The sequence below is a fragment of the Oryza glaberrima genome, chromosome 11 (genome assembly GCF_000147395.1).
Source record: "Oryza glaberrima chromosome 11, OglaRS2, whole genome shotgun sequence".
NCBI classification, from domain to species: domain Eukaryota; kingdom Viridiplantae; phylum Streptophyta; class Magnoliopsida; order Poales; family Poaceae; genus Oryza; species Oryza glaberrima.
In genome coordinates, this window is record NC_068336.1 from 2,821,359 (window position 1) to 2,840,199 (window position 18,841).

An 18,841-nucleotide genomic window follows, 5' to 3' on the forward strand; every position below is an offset into this window, starting at 1 on the left:
AATCACAATGGCAGCGAAACGGAGTTTTGCGGAAAGGTCCCTACCGTTTTTGCAAATCATCCCGCCGCCGCCGCCTCCGGTCGCCGGGATGCAGCGCGGGCGGCGGCGGCGGCGGAGGCGGAGGTGAGGTTTTCGCCATTGGCCGCCCCAGAATTTCAATAGAGCGCTGGAACGAGAGGAAATCGGCGTAAAACATCAGAGGAAAGCATAGAGAGGAAGGTGGTTATTGACGGAGGCGTGCGTGGCCTGGGATTCTCGTCGGAGGCCACCGGATTCGAGGTTTGCTCCGGTCACTCGCCGCCGCGCGCCCCGGTGAGTTGACACCATTGGAGCTTTGGATCTGGCTGTGTGCATGCATCGGGATTTTGCAACTAATCTGATGATAGTATCGACAGATAGCTTGTGTACAGTTCCGTGCGAGATCTACAACTAATCTGATTGGCAATGTTCATCTTCTTTGGCTACGATGATGCTGGTCATTATGGTTTAATCTGATTGAACTAACCCCTCTAAAAACCATACAATTGAGTCAGGATTTGTCAAAGTTTTTTTTTCCCCTATGTTCATCTTCTTTGGATGGATAGTAGTATGGTACAGTAGCCACTTTTGCTTAATTGAATGATTTAAACCCATCATTCCATTAGTCCTTCGCTCTTGATAAGGCGGCGAGCCGGCGAGAACAACTTAATGAGTGGAACCTACTCTGTTTCAATTTAAGGAATTTACTCGAGGCGTAAACACTGTCAACCTCACTATAAATGGTACTATTTGTAAGCACATTGAAATTTGAAAATATCTTCCTCTTGGAAGGTTTAGCACAAACTATTTTACACCTGAATGCATGTAAATTCATGTCTATTGCACAGGAAAGTAAGGAACATAGTTGTTAAATCATATCTAATTACCTCTTCGTAAAGGAAGGAATTACAACTTTGACAATTGACCTCATACTTCAAAAGGCTGTGACCTATTCACCAATTCTCACAACTACTGCAAGCTACTCCCTCCGTTTCATATTATAAGTCGTTTTGACTTCTTTTCATGTTATATTCATGTCAAACTGGTATATGTCTCTACACTATCTCTATATAGAATAAGTGTTTCTTTTGAAAAAAAAATTATTTTGTATCTGCTCTTGTTAATTTGAATATTTGAAAGCAGTCAGTTAGACAGTTACTATTGCTGCTTTGTCTAGTACCATATTCATGAAAGGAACCTTTCGAAAAGAAACTAAATACTTTATAGTTCTGAGTTCTTTCTTTGTCTTACTTTTGGAAGAGAAAATTCTGGCTCAGGAAGAGCCATCTCGTGTTAAATGCTTCAAGTACCTGTTACTAATTTCTTGTAGACTTGTCTTGGTCTGTTTGCCTACTTCTTTGTAACCTTCTAGATTCTAGAAGCCTGGGTCACTTTGCAAACTCCCGTTTTGACCATTTGCTTCCAAGCAGAGCTCTGGTGAGCATGGAGATTCTGATTTCTGCTGTGGCAAGTGATCTTATCAGTCGGTTCATCTCTTCGGTAACACAAAATTACAGAAACCATATACATAAGGAGGATGATCGTAGGAGGCTGGAACGCATCTTGCTGAGGATGCACTCTGTTGTTGAGGAAGCAGGGGGGCGCCATATCACAAATCAAGGAATGATCCTGCAACTAAAGGGACTTGTTGAGGGATTCTACCTCGGATACTACATGCTCGACAAAATCAAGTTCCAACCCCCCGAAGAAGAGAGCATCGAATATGAGGTGAGTCATGAGATTCAATCATTTGCCTTGTCTGCCTGTAACTCTGCCAAGCGCTTTCGTTTTGCTGATGCCATAAGCAAACGCACACTAGTAGCCTTTGGTAGCAGGAGAAGAACAAACCTGAAAGATGTTGTTGATGGTTTAGAAACTAAGATTGCAGATATGAGGGAATTTGTCATTCTCCTTGGTAGCCACCCTCGTCTACCACGTGAGCCGTACAATACATATCTATACATAGATAACTTTATGTTTGGTCGCCGTATTGAGAAGGAGCAAGTCATCAATTTTTTGCTTTCCAATGATCCTGATGATCCATATGTTAGCATTCTTCCTATTCTTGGCCCACCAAGGATTGGAAAGAAAACTCTTGTGCAACATGCTTGCCTGGATGAGAGGGTGCGCAACTGCTTCTCCCATATATTTTTCTTTAAAGAAGACGATCTGAAGACCGGAGAACTCTCGCTTAACTCCAAGGCTTCTCAAGGGAAATATTTGTTTGTCATTGAGTTCATTTGGGATGTGGATGAGGCAGCTTGGACAAAATTCCAATCATATTTGCAGAATATGCCTGGTACTGGAATTAAGGTTGTATTGATAGGTACAACAGAGGACATTGCTAAGTTTGGGACAACCCAACCCATCAGGGTGAAGAGGCCATCTGAAGAAGAGTATTGGTACTATTTCAAGGCACTTGCTTTTGGAAGTATGGATCCTGATGAGCATCCAAAACTAGCATCTCTGGCCATGCAGCTAGCTACTGAGATGAATGGATCATTTCTTTCTGCAACTGTATATTGTGAACTACTAAGAGCTAATCCTAACACTCAATTCTGGAAGAGAATCTTATTATTCTTAAGAGAGCTGGCACGGAAGCACTTGACTTCCTCTGGTCTACACCCTGACGATCTTTTCGAAAGAAATATCCCTGTTGATATGAGCAGGATAGCCGTTGTGGATGGTCAAGTTCAAGGTTGCCTGGTTTATGATGTTAGGGTGGCTGGCCCTGCAGATGGTGAGCTACCAAAGCTGACGTCACGAGACATGCTACTGGGTCGTCATATTCCTGTTGAAGATAAGTTTGATGTGCTGGCCTGGAGATCTCGCATTCCACCCTACTGTAACTACATAGTTACGTATGAGAAACGAAAACCGCGACGCATGGTTCGTAAGAGGAACATGGTCTACCTCTGAGAATACACAGACACAAATCTTAATCTGGGGGAAAATTTTCTACAAAGAAATTACATTGTCTACGCTGCGACAATATAGTTTAGAAGGCTGCATATGCCTTTCACAGATTCTAACTACTACTGATTGTTTAGACTGTTTAGGTAAAAGGAGCACATGTCGTGCTATTGTAGGTTCACAGATGTCTTCTTTCTTAGAGAACTGCTAGTGTATCTGTTCTTACTAGTTTGGGTATGTAAAATTCAGTTAGTTAATATTGCTACCCTACTAGCATCATGTGTGTGACAGAATATAGTTCACAAAAGAAGCTACTTTCTGTTTCTGATTTCTGACTTTGATGTCCTGTGTATGTCCAATTTAATGTACAACAATATATGTAGTTTCAGACTTTCAGTGCCTTCCATCGGTTGGTTCCATCATAGTCACTGCTCCTTCCTTTGTATATTCCAACTACTTTAATGATATGTTTATATACAGATATTCCTTCAGATTAATTTCTTCCTGGTTTGGTCTCGCAAGTTCGAAGAGGACATGCTCATCTCTGTAGTTGCAAAAGTGATCATGTCAACCATTTCATCTCCTTCCAGAGTTCAGACAATAAAGGAGTACCTTGAGAAGCTGGTGAGTGTCCTGACTTAATGATCCTCCAGTTGAAGGGGCCTATGGTAGGTATGTTCCCTGGGTATTATTTCTTACACATCAAAGTTGCAGCCTGTTGAAGAGGCTGTAGTTGAAAATCATTGTCACAAGTGGCTTTGTTCTCAGTGAGAACAATTCTTCTTTAGCGAAAAGGGCAGGTGCTCTGCCTTGACGCACTATAGTAGAAAAGTAGCAAAGACTTAACGTGGTTACATGGCGTATTTACCCACAGCGGCCCGTAAGGCCGTAAGGCCAGCAACCAAGAAACTGGGGATCTCTCTTGTTGCTTGATCTCCTAGATCTTGAAGTGGATATCACACAAAAATTTTAAAAACCCGGTGTTCATTTTGGAAGACTCGTTTATTTCCTCTCCTTCCAAATGTTCCAACTGTTGAACTTCCTCTCCCATCTCTTTTTGGTGTTCTAGGACATGCTTAATGCCAATAGCTCACAAAACTGTCAAAAAGTTTTGGCTGGGCTTGCTCTCTACATGATTTTGCAATTTACCACCTTAAAACAATGTCCAAACTTCCGGGGCATAAGGGCAAAGAATAAGAAGATGCACAGTAGTCTTTCATGTTGGTTGCAAAGCTTAGAGGTCACGTGGTATGACCATCCTCGCTTAGCCAAAATTATCGACTATTAAGATCTTGTTTTGATTTTGAAATCCAAGCAAATAATTTATATTTTTTTCAGACCTCTTCCAAATAGATGTTGTGTTGAGACTTGTGAGGTTACCTTTGAATTCCACAAGGAAGACTGACTTGTAGTTCTTGTTGACAGGCTGAAGGGAAATGCCTTTTATTTTATTCCAAAAAGCTTGAGATGTTCACACAAATTCTGGGTCAGATTTTCCTCACATAATGTATCCAATTATTGTTTGCAAGTTCTTTTCGCATGGGTCTATTTTATCTGGTAGCCGGTAAGAACAATACTAACTTTGTTCTTGGGTGGATAAATGGATGATGGAATGCTGATATTCCTGCTGAAGACAAGTTTGATGTGCTGGTATGGAAATCCCGGATTCCACCTTACTCTAACTACATAAGTACTTAAGAGAAACAAAAACCATGGGGCATGGTTGGCAGCTGCAGGAAGAGAAAATATAAGCACAAATTTTAATTTGATTGAAAATTTCTACGAAGGAATTATATTGTTGATGGTATAGTTCGAAAGGCTGGGTATGCCTTTACAGATTCGAACTGCTATTGAAATTATCCAAACAATTCAGGTCGAAGTAGCATATGTATTGTTTGTAGATGTTTTTCTCTTTTTGTTTTTTTTTTTAAAGAACTGCTGTTGTATCTGTTCTTATTAGTTTGGATATATGCAAGATGCATTTAGGCTGTGTTTAGTGCACACAAAAATTGGAAGTTTGGTTAAAATTGGAACGATGTGACGGAAAAGTTAGAAATTTGTGTGTGTAGAAAAGTTTTGATGTGATTGAAAAGTTGGAAGTTTGAAGAAAAACTTTAGAAGTAAACACGGCCTTAACTCCTATTGCTATCCTGACTAGTATTGTGTGTTGGTGTCAGAAACGTTTTCAGAACAAACAACCTTAATGTTCTGATTATGATGCCCTGTGTATGACCAATTTAGTGTACTTCTCAATTAGTTCCATAATAGTCACAGCTGCTGACTTGTTTGACTTTCTATACAACTACCTCACTAATATTTTTTTTTACAGACATTCGTTTAGATTAATTTCTTGGTTTGGTCTTTCATGCTGCTCGATGCCTCGATCTCCTCTTTGCTGTTGACGAGGCGGTACTGATAAATACAGCTTTATTTTTGCAAGATTATCTGTTCCTCTCCCAACATTTGTAAATTACTAGGCTGTTGAACTTCTTCCTCATCTCAAGGCTATTCAGATTATAGCAAAAATAAACCTTTGTCAATATTGTCAAGTTTTAGCAAGATTTCTTATATATTTATCAAAGTTTGATAAAAAAACTAAATGGATGTATATCTTTAGCGACTTTACCAAAACATAGTATGGTTTAAAATGACATCAATCTGAACAACCCCTCCTTTTGGTATGCTAGGACATGCTGCCACCGGCTTGTAAAACTATCAAGAGTAAATTACATTGGTGGTACACAAACTTGTCAGGTGGGTGCAATCTAGTGCATAAACTTGTAAACTGTTTGTGTTGGTGCATGAATTTGTCTGGTGCGTGCAAACCAAGGCCAAAAGGACACAGCCAGGATAATCTCATCGATTTAAGTGCTGATTAGGATGCGATGTAAACATGCAAGTGAGAAGACGCCATATATATATATATATATATATATATATATATATATATATATATATATATATATATATATATGTTCAATAAAAGGTAAAATAAGGCATGATTGTTGTCAAAGAAAGACATAAAAAACCTGATTAATGATGTAAGGGTGGAAAGAAAAAGAAGGTTAATGTAAGAACCGAGTTTATAAATATAGCATATCTCATGCCCATCTCATATGTGCATATCACGTCCTAATCTACATCCAACTTGGTAAAATTAGCCATGCTATGTTATTTTGGTCTTGGTTCACAACTACTAGGCAAGTCCGTACACCAAAACGAGTATTTTACAAGTTTATGCACTTGATTGCACTCACCTGACAAGTTCGTGTACCGCCAATGCAATTTACTCAACTATCAATAAGTTTTGGTTGGATTTTCTTCATATGATTTGGCAATTTACTCACCTTAAATTCTGTTCCCAAACTTGTTAGCGAAAAAGATGCATGTTAGTTGCAGATCAGATCGTGTGATCTTCTTCGCTTAGCCAAATTATTATGGTCTGTTAAGATTTTGTCCCATACTATTCGTTTTCAGTTTGAGTCTTTGAAATAGACTTGTGAGGCTACCTTGGGATTCCACAAGGTAGACTGACTGTATGGTATATTGCCCGATAATCATGGTAACCGTCGGTAACGGCGCGGTTACCGGCCTTACAGTAGGGGTATGGTAATAGAAAAACTGCGATGACCTCCTTAAATTCAAATAAATTTAAAAAATAATTTGAATTTTTGATAAATTTTGTACGGTTTCGTACGGTTTTTCACAGTTACCGCGCGGTAACCGTGCTTACTGCCGGGGCATGGTAATCTCGGCCCCGGCAGGCGGTTTGGGAAACCCTGATTGCCCCTCACACATCCACAACACGCTACATTGTCGTCGTTGTCAGGCTGAATACAAATGCTTTTTTTTTCAATCCAAAGCTTGTCATGTTCAAAGAATTGCTGGATTGTGTGAATTTTTCCTCACAGAATGTATCCAATAATTGTTTTCTTGTTCTTTTTGCATGGTTATATATTTTTTTCTGGTAGCCTGTAAGAAAAGTAACAATGGTTAAAGAACTTTGTTCTGGGTGGGTATATGGATAGGGAGGCAAATTCCTGCTGATGCCTGTTAGCTTTCCTAGGTTGTATAACATGACTTTCAACAAAAAGACCTAGGTGGCAGAGGTGATGAATAATAATTCTTGGAAGTATGAAGCTTACTAAAAACTCTTGTAGCAGAAACGCAGAAAATGTCGATTGATTTGATCAAAACTTTTTTCTCATACAACTTGTCAGAAAAAGAGGACTTCTTACTTTAGGCCTGGTCAAATTGTAGCCAAAATAAACCTTACCAAATTTTGGCAGGACAATATTGCTAAAATTTTGGCAGGATTTCTTATGTATTTACCAAATTTAGCAACAAACTAAACATAGATATTTTTTTGGGTAACTTTATCAAAAAAAATGGTATAGTTGAAAATTGTATCAAAGTGAACAAGCCATTTGTAACCATTTCGGTCTCTCCTGTGTGACATGTTTGCGGGGGAGTCCTTTTGGTCTCTCCAGTGTAAATTCTCCTTAATGAGATGAAGCGCAGTACTCCAGAGTTTTCGAGAAAAAAATAACTTTGAAACCTGGGAGGGGTCAAATCTCTATTGTGAGAACCTTTTCCCTCACAAGAATTTGGGTGGATTTCAAATCATTATGAAAACAAAACTTTCCTCAGGTTGTTCTGCTGACCAGAGGTTGGAAACGTGTCAGGTGTCAAATTTGTGGTGCAGATGAAATCAATGGCTGTCTGCTTTACCTGTTCTCTGGCAAAAATTGCATGGAGGATGGTTAGTGTGGCTTGTAATTTCTCTTCCACCCCAACTCACAGTGATCAACTTTTTTAATGTCTGGCTGGATTCTCCATATGTCATGCGAGATGCCTTGTTTGACAATCATGCTGTGGTCAATGTAGTAGTACATAACTAGGAATGACTGGACTGGTTTATAAAATATGTTGCTGACTCAATTATTGTTCTATTTGCAGATAAGGAGATAGTTAGACAAAGAAACACTTTCATTCTACTAGACCAAGTCATAAAATTGAAACCTTTGATGATAAATGAAAACTTCTCACATGCTGGTAGGATGTCTAACAAAAAGTCCTTAGTGGGAGATGGAGGGAGGAAACTTTGATGGAAGATGATGATGGATTGATGGAAGAAAACTTTGGTAGAAGTTGAACTAAACATGTAGAACAAAATGCATGCACTCACATACGAGATTATGGGAAGGCCCTTTTGGCCTAATCAAGTAAAGAGAAAATTCCCTACATATCCTTAAGTTTTGCCTTATCCTATATGTATCCCCGAGTTTTCATCTTGATCTCCTCTACCTTCGTTCCATTAGTTGGCTGTGAGTTGACTAATAGACTTCTTTTTTTTAAAAAAATAACTATATTGCCCCCTTTCTCGTACTTACATGCTACCTACTTCATAAATCACAATGTGAAAAATTGTAAGATACAACAAAATCAACGGGACATAATTATTTGATGTAAAATTTGAAAAACAAAATTTAAGTTTTTGATTTTTTTTATTAAATCCATATAAGAGTTAAGTCAAAAATTAAGAACCAAAATTATTTATCTTTTGGGTTTAAATTTTGGTGAAAATCTATACAGATTTCATAAAGTTAATTTGAAATTTATTTAGAAATCTTAATTATTTAAAAAAAATCATGATCAAATAATTATATTCCCATTGCTTTTTACAAATAAATCTTTTTCTAAGATGAGAGAGGGCAGTATAATCAATTTGAAAAATATATAATGGTCAACTCATGGTCAACTGACGAAACATGTATAGAGGATATCAAAATAAAAACTCAGGGACATGCAAAGAGGATGAGGCAAAATTCAGTGGCACATAAGGAATTGCGCGAATTCTCATAGGCACATATGAAATCCTCTCAAATAAGTGATTACAAATTTATGATGTGAACAAAGTTTGTCATTGTATTGCACAAATCTATTCATGAATCATGAACACACTACATGTATTATCCAAATGATAAGAATCATAAGAAGGATATGTACCGTGATCAAATCATTAATTTATCGGACAGAGAACGCAAAGCACAATTAATTACACGTGTAAATGAACTGTAAACAATGTGTATATTGAAATAAGATTGTGAACTAACTTAATTTCATATCAAAGTTGCCACTTTAGCCTTATGGCACGTTTATAATCATCCATGCTAAAAACATAAACACTCCTTCCGTTTCACGATGTAAGTCATTCTAGCATTTCCCACATTTATATTGATCAATATGAATGTAGGAAATATTAGAATGACTTACATTGTGAAACGGATGGAGTATATGTTTACGTTGTTGACACCAATTATAGGTAAGTCAGCGGAGGCCATGGTGGTGATGTGTAGTGGAGATATGGAGGATACTTATATCTCCACTACTTAGAGCAAGTACAATAAATCTAGTCAGTAGGCTACACCGAAATCAATACCAGATTAAAGCAGGGTTGGAAGAGAGAGAACATGATACACCAAAATCCATACCACATTAAAGCAGGGTTGGAGGAGAGAGAACATGAACAGAGAGAAGTCGGTGATAGATTAATCATTGAGCTGCACGCTTGCCCCCATCGTTTGGCCAAATTCAGATAATATGCCATATGGCGTATTAGCAAAATAATAATAATAATATGTAGATAAAACTTTTTTTATATATGTTTTTAGCAACTTAAACACCAAGTTGAAAAATAAACTTTGATGAAAAAACTTCAAAATTAAGTTTTAAAATTTGAATTTTGGCATTAGTTGATGTTGAATAGAGAAAACGATGGGGGCCTATGAGCACAGCGTTGTGGGTCAGCCTTGATGTTCCCAAGGAAAAATTGGGTACAAAGAAGATTTTATTGGTTTTTTTTTACAGGAAAGATTTTATTGGTTTGTTTACAGTAGATGGGAGTCTCGGAGAGAAATATGACAAAGATAGAGAAGAGGCAGTTAGCCAATTAATGAACTTTCAGAGTTGAGAAACGTGTTAGAGTCAATTATTGTAAAGACTATAGCTGATGTGCATGATATTTATCACTGTTAGTAGGCTGTACTATTGATCTTGCTCTTAATAAAGGGAGAAGTTATCCTTTGGTCCCATCTGTCCTCCACTTCCACTTGAAAATCTCTTCCTCCCACGAAAAATTTTCACCTAAAAAACTAACCATCTTATAAAAAACAAATATCCCACTGGATCCAACCCTTTCCACTAAACTAAATAAAAAGACGTTATAATGCGTAGGTCTATAACTAGTTGTCTAAAAGAGTCCAGTCCATTTGAATCCAATGATATGACCTACGTAAATAGATTTTTTTCTGACAGATCTATAAGGATCCACATCGATTAGTTAGCTCGGTATTAGGAGTAAGGGGCTGTTTGGGATGGGAGCTAGGGACTAAAATTAGTCCCTCCCATTCAAATACCACCTAAAACATTTATATATGTGTACTTAGTAACTTAAAACCAATGGTGAAAATAAAACTATGTTAGAAAAAAATATGGGCATGTTTGGATTGGTGCCAATTTGTGCCATGCCAATATTTTGGTAGCTCCAAATAGTACTTTGATAGCATTTGGATTGTGACCAATTTTTGCCTAGCTAGTAATAATCTACTCTATCAAATTTGGTAGTGCTAAAACTTTGTCTAAGTTTTGGCTCTACCAATATTTTGGTAGGGCCTCAAACCAAATCAGCCCTATGTTTTAAAATTTAAAGTTTGACAGTTGCTGATTTCATACAAGGCAAACGATGAGGCGGTCATATTGCTAACCGTCTACCAATGGCACCTCAGTAATTTTACAAATATACCCCTCTTGATGGAATTACACAAAATGATCCCTTTTACGATCGCTAATTCGCTATGGCACCGATCCGGAGTTTTGCGGAAAGGTCCCTATAGATGGCGCTTTTCGTGCGTTTAGCCCTCGCTGCCCTTCATCCCGCCGGTCGCCGGCGGCGGCGGCGGAGGCGAGGTTTTCTCCACTGGCCGCCCCAGAATTTTAATAGAGTGCTGGATCAAGAAGAAACCGGCGTAAGAAAAAAATCAGTGGAGAACGTAGAGAGAGATGGATGGCCGGAGAGGAAGAAGGTGGTTTGACGGAGGCGAGCACGGTGGCTGGATTTCTCGGCGTTCCCTGGGATTCTCATCGGAGGCCGCGGGATTCAGTGTTCGCTCCGGTCAATCGCCGCCGCGCCCCCCGGTGAGTCGACACCTCTGGAGCTTTGGATCTCGCTCTGTTCATCTTCTTTGGCTGGATCAGGATTTAAACGCATTATTCCATTATTCCTTCGTTCTTGATAAGGTGGCTTGAACAACTTAAGGAGTTATTACCATTTACTCTGTTACAAAATTAAGGAATTTACTCAAGGTGTAAGCACTTTGAACCTCACTACAAATGGTACTGTTTGTAAGCACATTGAAAAATATCTTCCTCTTGGAAGGTTGAGCAAAAACTATTTTACACCTGAATGCATGTAAATTCATGTCTATTTCACAGGAAAGTAAGGAACATAGCTGTTAAATCATATCAAATTTACCTTTTCGTAAATGAAGGAATTACAGCTTTGACAATTGACCTCATACTGCAAAAGGCTGGATGTGCCTTTCACCAATTCTCTCTCTCTCTCTCTCTCTCTCTCTCTCTCTCTCTCTCTGAGATAACCTATTCACCAATTCTCACCACTACTGCAAGCTATTCAGATAGTTCAGGTCAAACTGGTATATGTGTCTGTCCTCTATGTCTGTATCTAATAAGTGTTTGATTTTTGAAAAAAAGTTCTGTTGTATCTGCTCTTATTAATTTGGATAGTTAAAAACAGTCAGTTACTATTGCTGCTCTGACTAGCACTATATTCATGAAAAAAACCATTTGAAAAGAAACTACTTTATGCTTCTGAGTTCTGACAGTGGTGTCCTCATACGAACAATTCAACGTACAATGATATCTGTTAGTGCCTAATGTAAACCTGAAAATGCATTGTCTTACTTTTTGAAGAGAAAATTCTGGCTCAGGAAGAGCCATCTCGTGTGAACTGCTTCCAGTACTTGTTACTAATTTCTTGTAGACTTGTCTTGTTCTCTTTGCCTACTTCTTTGTAACCTCTAGAAGCCTGATCACTTTGCAAACTCCCATTTTGACCTCCAAGAGAGCTCTGGTTAGCATGGAGATTATGATTTCTGCTGTGGCAGGTGATCTTATCAGCCGGTTCATCTCTTCGGTAACACAAAATTACAGAAACCATATACGTAAGGAGGATGATCGTAGGAGGCTGGAACGCATCTTGCTGAGGATGCACTGTGTTGTTGAGGAAGCAGAGGGGCGCCACATCACAAATCAAGGAATGCTCCTGCAGCTAAAGGGATTTATTCAGGGATTCTACCTCGGATACTACGTGCTCGACAAGATCAAGTTCCAACCCCCTGAAGAAGAAAGCATCGAAGATGAGGTGAGTCATGAGATTCAGTCATTTGACTTGTCTGCCTGTAACTCTCGCAAGCGCTTTCGTTTTGCTGATGCCATAAGAAAACACACACCAACAGCCTTTGGTAGCAGGAGCAGAACAAACCTGAAAGATGTTGTTGATGGTTTAGAAACTAAGATTGCAGATATGAGGGAATTTGTCATTCTCCTTGGTAGCCACGCTCGTCTACCACGTCAGCCTTACAGTACATATCTATACATAGAGAATTGTATGTTTGGCCGCCGTATTGAGAAGGAGCAAGTCATCAATTTCTTGCTTTGCAATGATCCTTATGATCCGTATGTTAGCATTCTTCCTATTATTGGCCCACCAAGGATTGGAAAGAAAACTCTTGTGCAACATGCTTGCCTGGATGAGAGGGTGCGCAACTGCTTCTCCCATATATTTTTCTTTAAAGAAGACGATCTGAAGACCGGAGAGCTCTCGCTTAACTCCAAGGCTTCTCAAGGGAAATATTTGTTTGTTATTGAGTTCATTTGGGATGTAGATGAGGCAGCTTGGACAAAATTCCATTCATATTTGCAGAATATGCCCGGAACTGGAATTAAGGTTGTAGTGATAGGTACAACAGAGGACATTGCTAAGTTTGGGACAACCCAACCCATCAGGGTGAAGAGGCCATCTGAAGAAGAGTTTTGGTACTACTTCAAGGCACTTGCTTTTGGAAGTATGGATCCTGATGAACATCCAAAACTAGCATCTCTGGCCATGCAGCTAGCTACTGAGATGAATGGATCATTTCTTTCTGCAACTATATATGGTGAACTATTAAGAGCTAACCCTGACACTCAATTCTGGAAGAGAATCTTATTATTCGTAAGAGAGCTAGCACAGAAGCACTTGACTTCCTCTGGTCTACACCCTGACGATCTTTTCGAAAGAAATATCCCTGTTGATATGAGCAGGATAGCCGTTGTGGATGGTCAATTTCAAGGTTGCCTGCTCTATGATGTTAGGGTCGCTGGCCCTGCAGAAGGTGAGCTACCAAAACTGACATCACGAGACATGCTACTGGGTGGTGATATTCCTGTTGAAGATAAGTTTGATGTGCTGGTCTGGAGATCTCGCATTCCACCCTACTGTAACTACATAGTTACGTATGAGAAACGAAAACCGCGGCGCATGGTTGGTAAGAGGAACAAGATCTACCTCTGAGAATACACAGACACAAATCTTAATCTGGGGGAAAATTTTCTACAAAGAAATTACATTGTCTACGCTTCGACAATATAGTTTAGAAGGCTGGGTATGCCTTCACAGATTCTAGCTACTATTGATTATTCAGACAGTTTAGGTGAAAGGAGCATATGTCATACTATTGTAGGTTCATGGATGTCTTCTTTCTTAGAGAACTGCTATCGTATCTGTTCTTACTAGTTTGGATATGTAAAATTCAGTTAGTTACTATTGCTACCCTGCTAGCGTCATGTGTGTGACAGAATAGTTCACAAAAGAAGCTACTTTCTGTTTCTGAATTCTGACTTTGATGTCCTGTGTATGACGAATTTAATGTACAACAATATATATAGTTTCAGTGCCTTCGATTGGTTGGTTCCATCATAGTCACTGCTCCTTCCTTTCTATATTCCAACTACTTTAATGATATGTTTGTTTACAGGAATTCGTTTAGATTAATTTCTTCCTGGTTTGGTCTCGCAAATTCAAAGAGGACATGCTCATCTCTGTAGTTGCAAAATTGATCATGTCAGCCATTTCATCTCCTTGCAGAGTTCAGACAATAAAGGAGGACCTTGAGAAGATGATGAGTGTTCTAAAGATCCACCACCATCACAAACTGAGGAATGTTTTTCCAGTTCAAGAGGCCTATGGTAGGTATGTACCCTGGGTATTATTCTTACACATCAAAGTTGCAGCCTGTTGAAGAGGCTGTAGTTGAAAATCATTGTCACAAGTGACTTTGTTCTCAGTGAGATCAATTCTTCTTTAGAGAAAAGGGCAGGAGCTCTGCCGTGATGCATTATAGAAGAAAGATAGCAAAGACTAAATGTGGTTACAAGGCACACTACATGCCGAGGTTTGATAAACTCGATGGACAAAGGCCAAAACCAAACCCACAGCAGCCCCTAAGGCCAGCAACCAAGAAACTAAGAAACTGGGGATCTCTCTTTTTTGCTTGATCTCCTAGATCTTGAAGTGGACATCTCGCAAAATCCGGTGTTCATTTTGGAGGCTCATTTATTTCCTCTCCTTTCAAATATTCCAACATGTGTACACCACCAGGGCTGTTGAACTTCCTCTCCCATCTCTTTTTTGCTTTCATGCCACCAGCTCGCAAAACTGTCAAAAAGTTTTGGCTGGGCTCTCTCCATGTTTTTGCAATTTACCACCTTAGAACAATGTCCAAACTTCCTTGGCATAAGGACAAAGAATAAGAAAATGCACGTTAGCCTTCCATGTTGGTTGCAAAGCTTAGAGATCACATGGTATGACCATCCTCGTTTAGCCAAGATTATCGGCTTTTAAGATCTTGTTTTGATTTGAATTCCAAGCAAATAATTTACATTTGTTTTCAGACGTCTTCCAAATAGATGTTGTGTTGAGATTTCTGAGGTAACCTTTGAATTCCACAAGGAAGACTGACTTTTGTGCAATATTGCCACACTGTAGTACTGTACTCCTTGTTGACAGGCTGAAGGCAAATGGTTTTGTATTTTATTCCAAAGCCACACTACATACTCCTTGTTCACACAAATTCTGGGTCGTGCGGATTTTCCTCACATAATGTATCCAATTATTGTTTGCAAGTTCTTTCCGCATGGGCCTATTACTCTATTTTATCTGGTAGCCGGTAAGAACAATAACTTTGTTCTGGGTGGATAAATGGATGATGGGGTTCATGATAAAAGCATTGACCTGTCGTCTCCTTTTGCAGAATTGGTTTATTTTGCAGAAAAGGGGACAAACAAAGAAATACTTTCATGGGGCCCTGGCTACTAGAACAAATTGTAAATGAAAGCTTTGATGCTAAACGAGGATGATGGAGGGAGAAGCTACTTTGGTAGGAGATAGACTGAACATGTAGAATCCTTCTCTGGTGATAATAATCGACTTTAATTTCTTGTTGACTTGTCTTAGTCTCTTTGCCTACTTCTTTGTAACCTTCTAGATTCTAGAAGCCTGGTCACTTTGCAAACTCCCATTTTGACCATTTGCTTCCAAGCAGAGCTCTGGTGAGCATGGAGATTCTGATTTCTGCTGTGGCAAGTGATCTTATCAGCCGGTTCATCTCTTCGGTAACACAAAATTACAGAAGCCATATACATAAGGAGGATGATCGTAGGAGGCTGGAACGCATCTTGCTGAGGATGCACTCTGTTGTTGAGGAAGCAGGGGGACGCCATATCACAAATCAAGGAATGATCCTGCAGCTAAAGGGACTTGTTGAGGGATTCTACCTCGGATGCTACATGCTCGACAAAATCAAGTTCCAACCCCCTGAATATGAGGTGAGTCATGAGATTCAGTCATTTGCCTTGTCTGCCCGTAACTATGCCAAGCGCTTTCGTTTTGCTGATGCCATAAGCAAACGCACACCAGTAGCCTTTGGTAGCAGGAGCAGAACAAACCTGAAAGATGTTGTTGATGGTTTAGAAACTAAGATTGCAGATATGAGGGAATTTGTCATTCTCCTTGGTAGCCACCCTCGTCTACCACGCCAGCCTTACAGTACATATCTATACATAGATAACTGTATGTTCGGTCGACGTATTGAGAAGGAGCAAGTCATCAATTTCTTGCTTTGCAATGATCCTGATGATCCATCTGTTAGCATTCTTCCTATTCTTGGCCCACCAAGGATGGGAAAGAAAACTCTTGTGCAACATGCTTGCCTGGATGAGAGGGTGCGCAACTGCTTCTCCCATATATTTTTCTTTAAAGAAGACGATCTGAAGACCGGAGAGCTCTCGCTTAACTCCAAGGCTTCTGAAGGGAAATATTTGTTTGTTATTGAGTTCATTTGGGATGTGGATGAGGCAGCTTGGACAAAATTCCAATCATATTTGCAGAATATGACCGGTATTGGAATTAAGGTTGTAGTGATAGGTACAACAGAGGACATTCTTAAGTTTGGGACAGCCCAACCCATCAGGTTGAAGAGGCTGTCTGAAGATGAGTACTGGTACTACTTCAAGGCGCTTGCCTTTGGAAGTATGGACCCTGATGAGCATCCAAAGCTAGCATCTCTGGGTATGCAGTTGGCTACTGAGATGAGGGGAGGATTTCTTGGTGCAACTATATATGGTGAACTATTAAGAGCTAATCCTAACACTCAATTCTGGAATAGAATCTTATTATTCTTAAGAGAGCTGGCACGGAAGCAATTGACTTCCTCTGGTCTACACCCTGAGGATCTTTTCGAAAGAAATATCCCTGTTGATATGAGCAGGCTAGCTGTTGTGGATGGTCAAGTTCAATGTTGCCTGGTTTATGATCTTAGGGTGGCTGGCCCTGCAGAAGGTGAACTACCAAAGCTGACGTCACGAGACATGCTACTGGGTGGTGATATTCCTGTTGAAGATAAGTTTGATGTGCTGGTCTGGAGATCTCGCATTCCACCCTACTGTAACTACATAGTTACGTATGAAAAACGAAAACCGCGGTGCATGGTTCGTAAGAGGAACATGGTCTACCTCTGAGAATACACAGACACAAATATTAATCTGGGGGAAAATTTTCTACAAAGAAATTACATTGTCTACGCTTCGACAATATAGTTTAGAAGGCTGGGTATGCCTTTCACAGATTCTAGCTACTACTATTATTCAGTTAGTTTAGGTGAAAGGAGCATATGTCATGCTATTGCAGGTTCATGGATGTCTTCTTTCTTAGGGAACTGCTATTGTATCTGTTTTTACTAGTTTGAGTATGTAAAATTCTGTTAGTTACTATTGCTACCCTACTAGCGTCATGTGTGTGACAGAATATAGTTCACAAAAGAAGCTAACTTTCTGTTCCTGAATTCTGACTATGATGTCCTGTGTATGACCAATTTAATGTACAACAATATCTGTCGTTTAGTTTCAGTGCCTTCCATCGGTTGGTTCCATCACAGTCACTGCTCCTTCCTTTGTATATTCCAACTACTTTAATGATATGTTTGTTTACAGACATTCCTTTAGATTAATTTCTTCCTGGTTTGGTCTCGCAAATTCGAAGAGGACATGCTCATCTCTGTAGTTGCAATAGTGATCATGTCAGCCATTTCATCTCCTTGCAGAGTTCAGACAATAAAGGAGGACCTTGAGAAGCTGATGAGTGTCCTAAAGATCCACACCATCACAAACTGAGGAATGTTCCTCCAGTTGAAGGGGCCTATGGTATGTATGTTCCCTGGGTATTATTTCTTACACATCATGTTGCAGCTTGTTGAAGAGGCTGTAGTTGAAAATCACTGTCACAAGTGGCAAAGACTTAATGTGGTTACAAGGCGTATTACCCACAGAAGGCCAAAACCAAACCCACAGCGGCCAAACTGGGGATCTCTCTTGTTGTTTGCAAAGCTTAGAGCGAGGTCACGTGGTATGACAATCCTCGCTTAGCCAAAATTATCGGCTATTAAGATCTTGTTTTGATTTGAAATCCAAGCAAATAGTTTATATTTTCTTCAGACGTGTTGAGATTTCTGAGGCAACCTTTGAATTCCACAAGGAAGAATGACTTTTGTGGAATATTGCTTTTGTATTTTATTCCAAAGCCTGACATGTTCACACAAATTCTGGATCGTGTGGATTTTCCTCACATAATGTATCCAATTATTGCTTGCAAGTTCTTTTCGCATGTGCCTATTTTATCCGGTAGGAGGTAAGGACAATACTAACTTTGCTCTTGGGTGGATGAGTGGATGATGGGGTTCTTGATGAAAGCATTGGCCAGTCTTCTCCTTTTACCCGCTTAGCGGCAAAATTTGTAGGATGGTGTTTACCTGCTGTCTGCAAAATAAACTGGTTTATTTTGGAGAAAAGGAGATAAACAAAGAAATACTTCCATGGGGAGCTGGCTTTTAGAACAAACTGTAAATGAAATATTTGGTGCTAAGCCAGGACGATGGAGAGAGAAGACTTTGGTAGAATATGGACTGAACATGTACAACAGTTCTCTGGTTATAATAGAGAATATAAGTATCCATCAAATGAAGTTTGGTCTTGACGAAAACATAGCCTTGTGTTTTCCTGAGCCACAGCTTGTTGAATTGTTTTGGTTTGTTTTCCTCCTGAGCCACAGCTTGTTGTAGAAACGGGCAGAGAAGCTAGCAGATGCAGAACATTTTTGTAGTAACATTTTTATGGCATAGAGTTCTCGCAACCAACTGATCAGATCATATGCATATGCAAGCATACGGGTGAAAATGAGGTTTTCATCAAAGTCTTCAGTGAGCATCGAAGCATTGTGAGACCCTTGCACAACAGGATA

At 39.5% G+C, this 18,841-nt stretch overlaps 3 protein-coding genes across 4 annotated transcripts; all 3 read left to right on the top strand.

Moving 5' to 3' along the window:
- LOC127754588 (disease resistance protein RGA2-like) lies at window positions 1-17,506 on the top strand. 2 transcript variants are annotated; one of them, XM_052280164.1, is made up of 2 exons: window positions 1-312; window positions 15,594-17,506. In XM_052280164.1, exon 2 carries the CDS (start codon window positions 15,607-15,609, stop codon window positions 17,065-17,067), a length of 1,461 nt encoding a protein of 486 aa, XP_052136124.1. In that variant the 5' UTR covers window positions 1-312; window positions 15,594-15,606; the 3' UTR covers window positions 17,068-17,506. The 2 variants fall into 2 exon arrangements, with proteins under 2 accessions (XP_052136124.1, XP_052136123.1); XM_052280163.1 differs by lacking the exon at window positions 1-312 and adding an exon at window positions 10,713-11,127 and having other exon boundaries at window positions 14,138-17,506.
- LOC127754586 (uncharacterized) lies at window positions 306-4,967 on the top strand. Its single transcript, XM_052280161.1, has 3 exons — window positions 306-1,746; window positions 3,412-3,555; window positions 4,357-4,967. The coding sequence occupies exons 1-3, from the start codon at window positions 1,462-1,464 to the stop codon at window positions 4,435-4,437; spliced, it is 510 nt and encodes a 169-aa protein (XP_052136121.1). The 5' UTR covers window positions 306-1,461; the 3' UTR covers window positions 4,438-4,967.
- LOC127754587 (uncharacterized) lies at window positions 11,121-14,122 on the top strand. The gene has a single exon (XM_052280162.1). The coding sequence runs from the start codon at window positions 12,089-12,091 to the stop codon at window positions 13,562-13,564; it is 1,476 nt and encodes a 491-aa protein (XP_052136122.1). The 5' UTR covers window positions 11,121-12,088; the 3' UTR covers window positions 13,565-14,122.
- Window positions 17,507-18,841: the final 1,335 nt, after the last annotated feature.